This window comes from Parasteatoda tepidariorum, chromosome 3 (assembly GCF_982258835.1).
Source record: "Parasteatoda tepidariorum strain Cologne lab strain chromosome 3, Ptep-v5.0, whole genome shotgun sequence".
In the NCBI taxonomy this organism is placed as follows: Eukaryota; Metazoa; Arthropoda; class Arachnida; order Araneae; family Theridiidae; genus Parasteatoda; species Parasteatoda tepidariorum.
In genome coordinates, this window is record NC_141757.1 from 58,291,512 (window position 1) to 58,305,895 (window position 14,384).

The 14,384-nt window shown below is 31.0% G+C and overlaps 2 protein-coding genes across 2 annotated transcripts in view; one reads left to right on the plus strand and one right to left on the minus strand.

The window, feature by feature from the left end:
* Positions 1-4,324, minus strand: part of LOC107438720 (ankyrin repeat domain-containing protein 13D) — a 27,779-nt gene extending 23,455 nt beyond the window's left edge. The window contains exons 1-4 of the mRNA XM_043047330.3: positions 3,722-4,324; positions 872-1,007; positions 168-292; positions 38-83 (exon numbers count right to left, since the gene is read on the minus strand). Of these exons, the coding sequence (XP_042903264.1) occupies positions 38-83; positions 168-292; positions 872-1,007; positions 3,722-3,817 (403 nt within the window). The 5' untranslated portion in view covers positions 3,818-4,324. The remainder of the gene's footprint in view (positions 1-37; positions 84-167; positions 293-871; positions 1,008-3,721) is intronic.
* LOC107438727 (phosphatidylinositol-3,5-bisphosphate 3-phosphatase MTMR14) overlaps positions 4,302-14,384 on the plus strand; it is a 28,831-nt gene continuing 18,748 nt past the window's right edge. The window contains exons 1-3 of the mRNA XM_087159376.1: positions 4,302-4,592; positions 8,114-8,170; positions 11,111-11,220. Of these exons, the coding sequence (XP_087015502.1) occupies positions 4,506-4,592; positions 8,114-8,170; positions 11,111-11,220 (254 nt within the window). The 5' untranslated portion in view covers positions 4,302-4,505. The remainder of the gene's footprint in view (positions 4,593-8,113; positions 8,171-11,110; positions 11,221-14,384) is intronic.

Below are 14,384 nucleotides of genomic sequence, written 5' to 3' on the forward strand. Positions count from 1 at the left end.
TTTTGATTTCAGATAAGGAAATAACGAAATAATGTACCCCAACTTGTGAACTCCCATTTCATTTCTACATAAAAGTCTGGAGTCTGCAAGGGAAAAAAACAATTATTGTTATATAAAACAAAATGAAGATCAATTGAAAATTTTAAGTTTAAACATATCCCACATACATCTCTAATTCTTTTCAAAAGCTCTGGTATTCCTCCAACACGACTGCTATATCTTTGATAGTCTCTTCTTTCCAAAATATCTTGGATTAGCTCAGGATCTCCAGTACTTATTGCTTCATGAAGAACTACAAAATAAAAAAATAAAGAGTTTACAATATTGCTAAGCATAATTAAGCGTAATTAGAAATGAAATTTATTCGTAATTTTTCTAATAAGAAATTATGTTTTTTTCTTAATATTAACAACTACTGAAATGAACAGTTCATCGTCAGAGATCAGAATCAATATTTAGATACATAAACGTTTTTTGAAATTATAATTTACAAACAATAATGAAATTCAACAGGTGCAACTTTTTCGAAGAATAAGTACGACAGATTTCGTTTGCCTTATAGTTTATAAATTTTAGCCTACCCATCAGCTAATATTATTAAACCAATTATAAACAAATATGCTTTAGGAAAGGAATAAAATAAGGAAAACTAAATTGAAGATTAAGTATTTTAGAACACTAACAGAAAAATGTGCGGATCAATTTCAATTTAATTACAAAATAATAGTTTCAGAAATAAATAAAATAAACAGAGACTACAAAAGATTGCATGTGATTTATCTTTATTATATTAATTAAGGATTTATAAATATAAATACTACTGAAAGGAATGCATGTTGCTTTTATAATTAAATAAATAAAAAAAACTCACCAGAAAAGCCCTCCTTATTTTCCACATTAACATGAGCACCAGCTTTTAAAAGCATTCTTACACAATCCAAATGACTTAAAGTAACTGCCAGCAGAAGTGGCGTCCTTCCTCGTGGGTCTAATTTTTCAATGTCATTCTATAAAAGGAAAAGCATTTTTTATAAAGAATGAAACATTCTGTTCCTTTGCATTTTATAAAAATGAATCAAATTTAGAGCAGATTTAGCAAAACAGAAATATATATTTTTAGTAAATGAGGCTATTTAATGTTAATATGCTTAAAATGTGCCCAATAAAATAGTTTTTATAATTTTGATTTACCAATTACAACTTGATGAATAATGCCACATTATCAGAAGTATACTGTATAAAAAATCTCAGGCGGTAGAAAAAAATTCGAGAATTTGCTTACAGTAATTAAAATCAACTTTTACTACAAACAATCCACCAATTAGTTAAAAATTTTATAGTAATTTCTTCGAAATCACAGATCTTTCATAATAATTTTATTTTATCCCCATTAAGAACTACAAAACTGTTACAGTTGATGCAAAAATTTAATTAGCTTAAAAAATTATGTGGTTAATTTTTTAATTACTTAAAAATTGGGTGGAAGAAATCAACATGCTGGTCCACAGCATAGTATCTGGAGCACGCGCCCCATTCATCAATAAGTATTTTGTGTGATTAAGTAATTTTTTTAAACCTCCAAAAAGTTGTTTTTAGTTTAAAAGTAAAAATTAAAAAAAAAATAAATTAAAAATTTTTTGATCGCTTATCTTAAAAACCATTTAATTTTTAAAAAAAAATTATAATTTCTATAAAGTAAGTTTGGTTAACAAGGGATCTAGTTTAGAGGGCATCTAATTCAGATATGATATATTATAAAAAAACATTTTAATAATAAATAACGGCAATAATTTACAAGGGAAGCTTTCTATATATTCAATTGAAACATTTCCTGTACTAATGTTACAATTTTCTGCCATGCGATATTATCAACTTTACATTCGGGCCTGCACAATGCTAAATGTAGCTATTTACATTGAAGAGTAAATATTAAAGGTTTTAAGACAAATTTAGTCAAAGTATTTCAAGCAGGCGTTGATTGCGTCGCATATCATCGTGACTCAATATGAGATTAGAGTGATTTTCAGGAACCCAGATGTCTTCTATCTTATCTTGTATTTCAGCAACTGATTCTTCGTCTTCTTCCAAGAGCTCCTTTTTCTAGATCGCTCGTACATCTCTCAAATAACATGGGTGAAGATATTGCACATGAACAATTTTCATTCTCAAAAGTTTATTTCGTGGACCCATATACAGATCTCGTAGCAGGGCCCTGACTGGACGAACAATCCGAAAGTGGAGAAAAGTTAATCTCCTTGTTGAGCTTATACATAGTATAGTTGTTTAATTATATTGATTTTTTTTATCATCATAGAACAATAACCTTTTCTTTTCTAATAAAAGTTTTTTTTTTTCATGGCAGCAAGCAACTCACAGCATATTTTGAATGCAAAATTTAAATTTTGATTTGTTTCAAGTATACATTCTTTACGCAAAATCCAACTAGCTTAGACTAACAATGCTAGACACCTAACTTTGACTAGCTGTGTTCAATTTTGTTTTTATTAAGTAATAAATTTCATTTTCATCCAATATATCATAAAACTAATTAATTTTAAATGTAGCATATATGCTATATGTAGCATATATGTAGCTTTTAACATGTTCAATAAAATGTGTTCTTAACTATTTTATTTGATCTTTAAATAACTTTACGAAATTTGGCCCTTTACTTCTAAGACCACATTGCACCAAACAATTATGGTGAATTGAATTCTTTTAATCTAACTGCATATCATAAAATGCATAATATACCATTTTTTTCTTAGTTTCTCGTCGGCTGTTGTCCAGAAGTTGTCAAGATAGGCAATTATTCTGCCGTAGATCAAGATACCAAAATCTTTCCTAAATAAACTTTATGTGGCAGATCAATATAACTTTGAATCTAACTTAGAAAGGAGATATTTCCAAAAGAGAACCTGTTCATGCCAAATGCCATCCCCCAAAAGAGGTTTTTTACTTGCAAAATTATTTAAAAATATATATGCAGCAGTTTGCTTGAGGGTGGCTATGAGTTATATACTTTGAGTTGTTCCCCAACCGTGATGTTAATTTAGTAGTAGGCTACTGCTTGACTTTAGCCAAAATTTTGCAACTTTTTTGATACAGTTAACACTAAGCAAATCTTCACTTGGAAATAAGATGCATTAGTAATTATTCAATTTTCAAAGCAAATTATAAATAAGGGTACACCTTTTCACTAATTACTAATAGAAATAGAGAACTACTTTCATTAAGCTCAAAAATGTAATTTTTGAATTATAATATTTATCGTTACACAATACACATAGTATGTCAAATATTATGTACTTATCAAAGAAGGAAGTAAGAAAGTTTCTACTTTGAGCCACCCAATGTATATAAAAATAATATACATGGGAAACATTTTAAATAAATTAAAAACTTAATCAAGAACAATGTAAAAACAAATTCATGTTTAATAATATGTAATAAATATAACTATAGCTTTTAGCAAATACACACACAAAAAAGTTTCAAAAATTCAAGTCAAAATAAATAAACATTTTAATTAAAGTCGATCTTTTTACAATGTATTAAATTTAATCGGGTGAGATCATCGATAAACAGCTATTTAAATTAATAAAGAGAAGAAAAAAAAGTCGTATTTTAAAGTGAACTTCGGTCGAATTACAATTTCATGTAGCTCTGTAATTTCCGGGATTTTAATTTTTCAATCAGGTGAGAAACAAATGGGGATTACCACTTTTAAATCTAAAGATTTTTGTAATTCAGACACATCATTCTTCCAAACAGCAAAATGCAGTGGAAATTCTTCTATGATGTGATTAATAGACATTATTTATCAGGAACTAAAATAAAAGAAATTTAATTAAATAAACTCAAATAGGATACATCTTGTCAGTTTTCTATTTTTGACACGTTGATTGATGCCATGCGCTTGACAAGAAAGTTATTGGTTATTAATGAGACCGAACAATCTGTACGAAAACGAAACACTAAAACTAATTAAACAAACTTAAAAACTTATCAGACTTTTAAACAGAATTGAAAAATGAGAAAAGGCAAATTAAGTAGGTAAATATTAAAATATAATTCTTAGGCAGCATTTATTTCCTGTTGCGTAGCAGCTTTTTTTTAAAAATGGGTAACAGAATTCTCTAAATAAGAAGAAATTATTGAATAATTTAGAATAATTGAATCCCCCTCGAAACATGAATCCAAATTAAATGTTTTGTTTTTGAATTTTTAGCTAAAAATAATAAAATGTTAAGTAAATAAAAATATTTCGGGAAAATGTCAAAGAAAAGGGAATTTTCGACGATAGCCAATCGCAGCCTCTCCCTACACGTGACTAATTCTAACAGGTTAAAAATTTTCATCGCCTAAAATTATCAACAACGTGGATGCGTGTTTTCTTAACGTTGAAAATAACAAAATAACGAATAACGCCATCGAAATTATGCGAATTGAACTCAAAACTAAATTTCATATTTCTGTTTGCCTATTGGAGTATTTCATTTGCGATGAATAGTATAATAGTTGAAGACATTGAGCAACTGTTGACGTTATTTTCCAGGAAAGGGCAGTATGACGCTAGGGCCGGCGAACAGGTAATTTAAATGTTTTGGTTTTGGAATTGTGTTTATCGGTCGTCTGCTAATGACTTAACATTTTGCTTGGAATCATTCTTAATTTCAATTAGCATTGTTATTTGTATTATCTTTCTGCAATATACTTTTGATCAAAGCACACTATGTTCACACCATAAGAAAATTATTTAAAAGATATTTATATAAATTATTCTCACGTAATTTTTTGTGTATTTCATAAATTTATCTTTCTTTCATCATTATAGTTTTAATTTTCTGCATGATAATTACTGCTAATTCCTTTATTTTATCAATTAAAGAAAGCGAATGATTTTTCAATTCATCGTAAGTAACATATCAACGCGATTTCAGTTTCCCTCATTATATAGTGTAAATATAATACAGAAGTTACATAGGCCAAATTAAATTCAAAATATTTATAGATTTGTGTTGTAACATTTGTATTGTCAACTCTATCTGCGCTGCTGATATAACTAGGTCATTTCTACAACTAGTTATCTTTTCAATTGTTATCACATAAATATCCAAAATATATTTTAGTTTTTTTTTATTATGTTAAAAAAGTCGGATTGTTTTTCTAATTATACAAGTTGCAAACTAATGTAAGTTTACAATTCGTTACAGTAATAAAACTGGCAAATTAAATATCCCAAAAAATAAAGGGAATTATAATAGGATTTTGAACAGCACATTTAAGTTGGCCTAAATTACGTAACAATTGTTTTAAGTTCTGGTTGCATCATTGTTTTGTGTAGTGGTCAAATTGAATGCTATGTATCCTAATTAACAGCTACCTATTGTTTGTAGAATGACAATTGACCTGATACAATATTTAAATTTATAGCCTACTTTTTTTAAAAAAATATTAAACACTAGCCTTTAGTTTAAAATTCTTGATTTTCTGTAAATTTGTTTAAAACTGTAATGTGCTATAACTATAGTATTTTTTTCTTTTTTGACAATTAAACTTAATTTTTTATTTGCTATCTAATAACTAATTAGTTCTTTGCGCATGAGTGTATACATGTTAATTTTTTTTTTTTTTATCATTTGAGAAATGAAATTGTCAAAATCTTTATTAAGATGGTTTCAAATGTTGCTTTCTTTTTTTTATGTTAAAAATTGGCCTTATTATTTATAAAAGGGTTTTGTTCCATATTTTGTTCACCAAGAACTATCACTTCTTGCTAAAATGATTATAAAAATTTGTTTATAATATTTTCTACGAAATTTATTTATTCCAATATTTAAAATTTTTATGTTGATATTAATGATACTTTAAGATTAGTATTGGGTTAATGGGAAGTAATTATACATCAATTTGGTTGAAAGTCATTAAAATTTACTAATCTTTTTTTAATTGAATAATTATATTTATGGAGTCAATAATGTTACTTTCCTATACTTTTACACTTATGTGAATTAACAAAAATCTATTTAAAGTTAAAGTAAATCTGATATGGATATGATCAGATTAAATATTAGTTCCAATTGACGATTTATATTTAAATATTATTTGAACCTCTTTGTAATATAGTTATTTTTATTAAAATTTACTGTGTTTTCCCTTAGCTATTTTAAAAGATAAGCATGTTCCTTGATCCCTATATATGATCCTTATTTTTACAAAAAATGTGCCAAAGTCGCTATCTCTTAAAAATACTGCCTTTTGATTCATGTTTCAGTTTGAAAATAATAATTTCCCTTCTTAAATAATAATTACACCCTGGTAAAATTATCTGTGTTTATAGGTTTAATTCTGATTACTATTACGAATATTTACTTTGTTAAGATTATTCTCATATGGTTAAATTTTTATATGTGTATCTCTTTTTTCAGAGCTTGATATAATTTTAAATTTTTAAATTAATAAATTTATAAATTTTTAATAAATTAATAAATTTTTGAGTGTTTTTAAATTTTGAAAATATCTTTAAAATAAACTTTTTTTTTTAAAAAGAAAAATGCCCCTTTAAATGTTTATTTTCTCATAATTTTCAGTTTAACTTATAGAAAAAATTTATGCTCAGAGATTGTCTTTGAGCATACCTTTAATTAGTTTTATAAACTACAAATTTTCTTTTATTTTGATAACGAGAGGTGATAATTTCTTGAAATATGCACATAAAATTTTATAAGAAGGTAATTTAAAAATTGTTAAAGATCAAATTCAGTTATTATGTAATATTACACATTTTGTTAAATTTTTATGGTGCTAAGTCATATATAATATCTATATATATATACACAGTCCAGTCACATTAATGTGACCACCACCTACTTTCGACGTCAACGTGAAATAATCAATCACAGAGTGCATGTGGCAGCACATTACAGTGTAGTGTATATATTGGATGTCCTAGGGCATCGAAAAGCATTTCAGTCGTTGGCGCAATGCAGAAACGTAGCGATTTATCCGACGTCCAAAAGGGCATGATTATTGGCTTTCGAACCAAGGGTGGAAGCATTTCGGAAACGACTGATTTTGTGAACTGTTTGCGTGCCGCCGTGGTAAAAGTATACCGTGCACGGCAAAATGGCACTATACAAAACAAGCGGCGTGGCACATGTGGTGCACCATGGTCCAAAGATGGCAGAGGCGAATGAAGGCTACGGAGATGCGTTCAGACGAATAGACGTGCAACTGTTGAGCAACTGACCGCCCAAATGAACCAAGGGGCTACCAAGAGTTGTATCCTCAACAACTGTTCAGCAAACGTTGCTGCGCATGGGCCTCCGCAGCAGACCCCTGGTTAATGCACCCATGCCGACTGCTGTTCATCGGTGGAATTTGCACGCCAGTACCGCAACGGGACGTCCACAGAGTGATAACATGTGGCTTTTTCTGATAAATCACATTTTAGCTCCATGGGACAGATGGACGTTGGCGTATACGGCGTGAAACGTCTGAAAGCAAGCACCCTGCAACAATTGCCGGAAGGCTGCAGGCTGGAAGAGGGAGCGTTATGGTTTGGGGAATGTTTTCCTGGCATTCATTGGGTGCACTCATCATTGTGGAAGGCACTATGGATCAGTACAAGTACATATTTGTCCTTGCGGACCACGTCCACCCCTACATGCAAATGATTTTTCCTAAGAATGATGGGATCTGCCACCAGGACAATGCGAGGTGTCATACAGCTCGCAGTGCATGTGCATGGTTCGAAGAACACCAGGATGAATTCACCGTACTCCCCTGGCCAGCAAACTCACCGGATTTAAACCCAATCGAGAATCTGTGGAACCACGGGTTGAAATCGGGTTGTTCGCGCCATGGATCCTCAACCGCGTAATCTAGCGCAGCTGGCCAAGGAACTGGAGTCGGCATGGCTCAACATCCCAGTGAACACTTTCAGAAACCTAACTGACTCTCTTCCTGCACGTCTCGTAGCGGTTCGCTCTGCCAAAGGTGGTTATTCTGGATTTTGACAGGTGGTCACATTAATGTGACTGGACTGTGTATATATATTTTATAACTATCTATACTATACTTATTATATGTATTATATCTATACTTTCAGAACTACGAAATTCATAAGAAATGTGAAGATCTATTTGAAAAAGATTATGTAATTAGTGTAAGTATCTAATATGTTTTTTCCAATCTATATATTTTGGGATTTATTTCAAAAGCACGTTCGCTAATTTTTAAGCTTTCATGTTATGCCCTGGATGAGAATAAATGAATTTAAAGGTCGCAATCAAATAAAATTTTTGTGTTGGTACCTGCACCAAAATGATCACAAAGTTTTCGTCAGAGCATCATTGGCATGTGAAGAACGATAATACCAGAGGTGTCAAACTCAATTTTGCAGAGGGCCATATATTAAATTTAGAATGTGTAGGCGGGCCAGATTCAAATAAAAAAAATGTACTGAACTATTATAACATTTTATTTATCTAATTATATGGTATATAATATAAGGTTGTTAAAAATCATATCAAAGTTATAAAAGATGGTAATTATTTTGAACTCGAGAATCCAGATACCTGACTTCTCTTGTTCTCAGAATGCGTGCTGCATGCTTTTTTAATTCCGGATAGTTATCCAAACTCTTGAAATATTGTGCATAAAATGTAAGAGCGTTAACCTCTTTAAATTTTTCTTTCAAAATACTGTCCGATTGAAGATTTATCAACTCCATTTGAAAATGAACTAGTGCCTGTGAAGCTTCAAAATTGAATGGATTGTTCAAAAATTGGGAATTCCGTTTCATTCATTTTGTGGAAGTCTTCGAAACGATTGTTGAATTCCGTGATCAGATTTTGCAGAAGTTGAGAATACTGATCCAATTTTTTTTGGTTCACTGTGCCAAATGATTTTAAATGAGGGAAATGATCCAAAGTTTTATTGTTTACCTGATTTTCCCACAACCTCAACTTTGTTTCAAAGGCTTGAATACATTTGAGTGACAATCAGATTTTTATCCTGTAACTTTACATTCAGATCAGTCAAGTGTTAATTCATATCTACCAAAAAGACACAATCAATCCACCAGTCATTGTCATAATCAATTTGGTTGCCTTTTTCTTACATGAAAGCTTGAATAGGGTCACGTAATGCAAAAAATCATTCTAAAACTACTCCTCGACTGAGACAACGAGCTTCAGGGAAATAAGGGACATCAAAAAAATTTTCGTCCAAATCTTGTAAAACTGTCGGTGATTTAGTCCTCTGCTCCTTATAAAATTTACTATTTTAATTATAGGAAGCATGACATGGTTCATTTTTAAATGCTTGGATGCCAATGATTCCTGATGAATTATACAGGGAAATCCCACAAAATTCCCTGATGTTTTCTGTTTTAATTTAGTTACAATGCCCGAATGATTGCCACCCATGGCAGGAGCGCCATCCGTAGTTGTGCTGCTAAGTATATTCCAGTCGAAGATTTCGCCTGTTGCTAAGAAATGTCGTTACTGTCTATCTCTCTCGCTTGTCTGTGCCCGCGCTGCCCTTGAAATTACTTATAAATGTAGTGTGCACATTTTAAAACTTCCGTAGAGGAATAGAGTGAAATCTAAAAGCTCTAAAAAGAACACGATTCTTCTTTCTGTGACATATCGCGATCGCGGGCCGTATCTTTGACATGACTGATATATACAGTACACTCTCGATTATCCATGCGCGGATTATCCGGTCTGCGGATTGTCCGTGCTCATTCCGGAGTCACACGAAAAATATAAAGAGAAACGTTTTAAAGATTCAAAAAATTTTATTCATGAAGTTATAACACTACCAAATTTTTGGAAGCAATATTCGTTAGTGGATTGAAATATATCGAATATCAGCAGCATGGTCAAAGGTAAAATCGTCTACTTTATCAGGATCTTGGAGAAATATAATATCGCTTGATGAGCAATCTTCTTCAGATGTTCAAGAAAAATATGATAACAGTATTCTCGAACAAGCAAAAGAAATCTGAGGTTTCGAAATTCTTGATGAAGAAAATTTTGAAGATTGGTTTCAAAGTGATGCATGTGAGCCTGACTTCCAGTGTTTGAGAGATGAAGACATCGTTATGTTGTTAAATCAAATAGTGATGATAGTAACTGATGCAGAAGATGTAGTAAATGAGGGAAATACAATTTCTATTTCTGCTGCTCTGTGGAAATTTTATTGGATTATATGGGAGGATTTGATTACGGTGACATTACTGCGGTTCGTAAAACATGTGTATCGATATACGGCGAAGACGCATTCCACAATTTTTTTAAAAGGAAAATTCCTAGTTTGATGTTATACAGCATGCAAATATCAGTAATTTTTATATTTTTTGTACTGATATTGATTTTTTTCTCTAATTAAAAGAGTTTTCGGATTCTCCGTGTTTTTCGATTCTCCGTGCTCCCTGTCCCGGTAATTAACCCGGATAATCGGGAGTGCACTGTATATGTATATGCATAAAAAATCACAGAATGGGACAAACTTGTACCCACTTGTAGGGTAGTTATACATTTTGCCTTGAGATTTCTGTTGTTGTGAACAGGTATCAAAACTAAAATATCGTTCAAAGATAATATTGAATGATATGTTAAATTTTTTGAACTAAAATTTGTCTTTTTAAAATTTGAAAAAAAAAAAACTTTAAATTTTTTTTTTCCTTTTTAAACTTTTCATACTTGTACATGAAGTGCAGTCATGTTAAAATTGTTTTTTAAATTTATGTTATATTGAAGACCTAAACAAATCCTTAATGGGAAAATCCAATATTAAAAATTTATCTTTTAATAATAATTCATAAATTTTTTTTTGCTACATATATATTTGTAGTTTTAATAATTTACCTCTTTTTCATAAATTAAATTAATGGAATTTAAGAAACTTGAAAAATCTATGAGTCGAATTAAAAAGAATTTGGGAACCTTTTTTAGCATAGCATAAATTATAAGTTAAAAATTTGTTCTAGTGTATTTTATTATTTTTTTTTAAGATAAGTTATGTTTTCATTTAATTCATGAAAATAATCATAAATAAATGAATAATTATAATTTTATCATTGGATTTATTTTTTTAGAAAATTGAAAATGAGAAAGGTTCACTTTCAACTAATTATCCTTCACAAATTATCATACCCGTTGAAGAGAAATCTTGTTTGTCAAAAGACTTAGAATTTTCTAACAAAAGGTTTGTATTTTTTACTATTTCTTATGTTTATCCATGCATATACTAGGAAACTAAGCCTCCTGCCGCTCACCAACCCCTATTGCTTCACAATAATGGTTGTTTCTTGACTTAAAACACTTCTTTCTATGAAATTTGAAATGATTCACGTAAGATTCTTGTGTTAAAAAGAATTCTGTTTGTTTGCGTTTGTGATCCCACTTCCCATGTCCATATATTTTCCATATGATTCTATTAAGATTTATTAAACATAGTACTTTTTCTAAGTGATCATAAAGTGACATTTACAATTAAAAGTATATTGTTATAGCAAATTTAGTGAGTTGACAACTGTAATTTAATATTCTTGCTTACCAAACGGATGGATATATTAAATACAATTTTTGAATGTGTCACATTGTGCATCAGGCTCCTAAATCATTTAAGGAATCTCTTTAAACTGCAATTTATAATGGCAAATAACTGCAATTTATAATCATTTGCGCAAAAATTAGTAATTGTAAAATGGTTAAGGTTAGACACCAATTTAAATAAATTTATCTTAGCGTAGAGTTACGTTATAGTATTAATAAAATGAATGTATATAATAAAAATGTAATATTATATATATATAATATTATATATAATATGAATGTAATAAAAAATATGTGAAATAATATACAGTGAAACCCCGATTTTACGTTTCTCAGGGGACTGGGTAAAAAAAACGTAAAATCCGGGAAAACGTAAAATACGGGAAATACTTAGATAGCAAAAAATCATATAATAATAATGGGAAAATAAAACAAACTAAAGGTAGTAAAGATGACTCTTTCAAAAGGTACTATTAAAATCTATATTTTACGAAAAGAATATTAGTATTTAAAGAAAAAAACATACCAGTTCAAGATCACTTTTACAATTTTTGTTAAGAATCATGTAATTTAGGTGCAAAATAGTGCGTAATAGTAGATTGTTTTTTAGACATTGAGTTCAAAGTAAATGCCTCATCTTCCAGTACTGAAATCTTTTGCAAATTTTTTTCCTGGTCTTTGTATGATAGAAAATAGTCTTTCACTATTAGCAAACTTCTCAATGCTGTGTTGAAAGAAGGAACGGGCTGTGCTTCTGTTTCTTCTTGTTCATCTTCATCGGCGGATGAAAAGTCCATAACATCGTCCACGGATGGCGCAGTGGTTCTCTCAGCTTCGCATGTTGCTAAGTTTTCTCGGATGTACTCGCCGAAGTCATAGCTAACTGTTTCATTGTCATTCTCCGAATCTAGTCTATCTAATCCTGCATCTGTTAACGGTTCATTAGAAGCTATGATTCCGCTTTCTTCAAAACAGTGGGAAATGCACTTTTGTGTAACGCTTCTCCAAGCAGCAGAAATAAAATGCATAGCCTCCAGAACACTTAACTTTAGTTTGCAGGCGTCATTTAGGTTTCCGTTCTCTAGTTCAGCTACAGCTTTCCGGACAAGTTGCTTTCTGTAGAAAACCTTAAATGATCGAATAATGCCGAGATCACAAGGCTGTAATTTGCTTGTACAGTTTGCAGGAAAAAACTCAACACGCACATTAGATAGCTGCAAATCCGGATGTGCACTGCATTGATCGATGAACAAAATTATTTTGCGGTTCTGAAATTTCATCTTTTTATTCAGTTTCTGCAAAAAGTCTTCGAAAAGGGCTTTTGTTATCCACGCTTTTTTGTTTGCTTCATAATTTGTTGGGAAACTTCTCACGTTTTTAAAGCATCGTGGTTTGCGTGATTTTCCAACAACGAGTGGAGTCATCTTCTCACTTCCATCAGAATTACAGCATAGTAAAACCGTAAGACGCAATTTTGACATCTTCCCTCTGTGACAGGAATCTCCCTTAGAAACGTAACTTTTATCCGGCAGAAGGTTAAAGAAAAGTCCTGTCTCGTCCGCATTGAATACGTCCTTTGGCTTGTATCCTTTGGTCAAATTTGGTAAATTTTTCTTCCATTCTTCTATTGTAGCTTCATCCACGCTTGATGATTCTCCGGAGAGCGATCTATACACAAGATTATGTCTTTTTTTCATCCGGTCAATCCAGCCATTGGAAGCTGTAAAGTCTTTTAAACCAAGTCTATCGGCGATTTCTAGAGCTTTTTCTCTTAATATGGTGCCATTTACAGGTACATTAGCATCACGAGCCTCTTTAAACCATTTTACTAAAATCCCTTCCATCTCGTCGTACGGGGATTTTTTCATTGTTCTCCGTTTCTTGGCATTTTTTTCACCGACTTTTTCAAAGTTTTTATCAATGCATTCTTTTTTCTGTAGTATGGATTGCAGGGTTGTTACGGGAATTCCTTGCAATTGAGCGAATGCTACTTTTGTTCCATGAAATTCATTAAACTGCTTAACAATTTCGGCTTTCTCAGCAACAGAAAAGTTTTTGCGTTTTTTGCTCACCATTTTCGTACGAAAGGGTTTGAAATGTCTGAAAAGCTGTAGAAACGTAAAGATCCCCTTTGCTTTCTAAGGAAGAAAATAAGTCACTACATCTGATTGGTAACTGGAGTGTCTCTTCTCCTATCTGTCTCATTCCTGCACCAATGAAATGTGTTGTTTCTGTACTTTGTTTCTTCGCCCGCTGCCTTGTCCGAGACAGGCAGCAGGTGTTCAACAAAGGAAGGGGGAGAGAGGACTAAAGTTCTCGAAAACAGTAGTCTGTGGAATGCGTTTCTGCTTTCATAGATTTACTTTCAACAACGTGGATGAGCTTTAAAAAAGCAAACATAGTAAAAATATTGCTTATTAAAACATTTTTTTATTTTTTTTTATTTCTACAAAAAACGTAAAATGCGGGAAATTCCGTAAATTAAAAACTTACAATCCGGGTAAAATTAACATTGGAGGTATACGGAAAAACTGGGTCCTGATGAAAAAAACGCAAAATGCGGGAAAAACGTAAATTCGGGGGACGTAAAATCGAGGTTTCACTGTATATAATAACAAAAAACTTTTTTTTTTTTAAAATTTGGGGAACAATCAAACGTGCAGGCAAATACTATTAAATTAGGGATAAAAAAATATTTATAGGAAAACAATACCTTTATAACGTTTATTAATTTTTTGCTGATTACAACCTAAACAATGTAGGAAAATTGTAGCCTTTCATGTGATTTTCAAGTCAATAAAACCACAATACCAA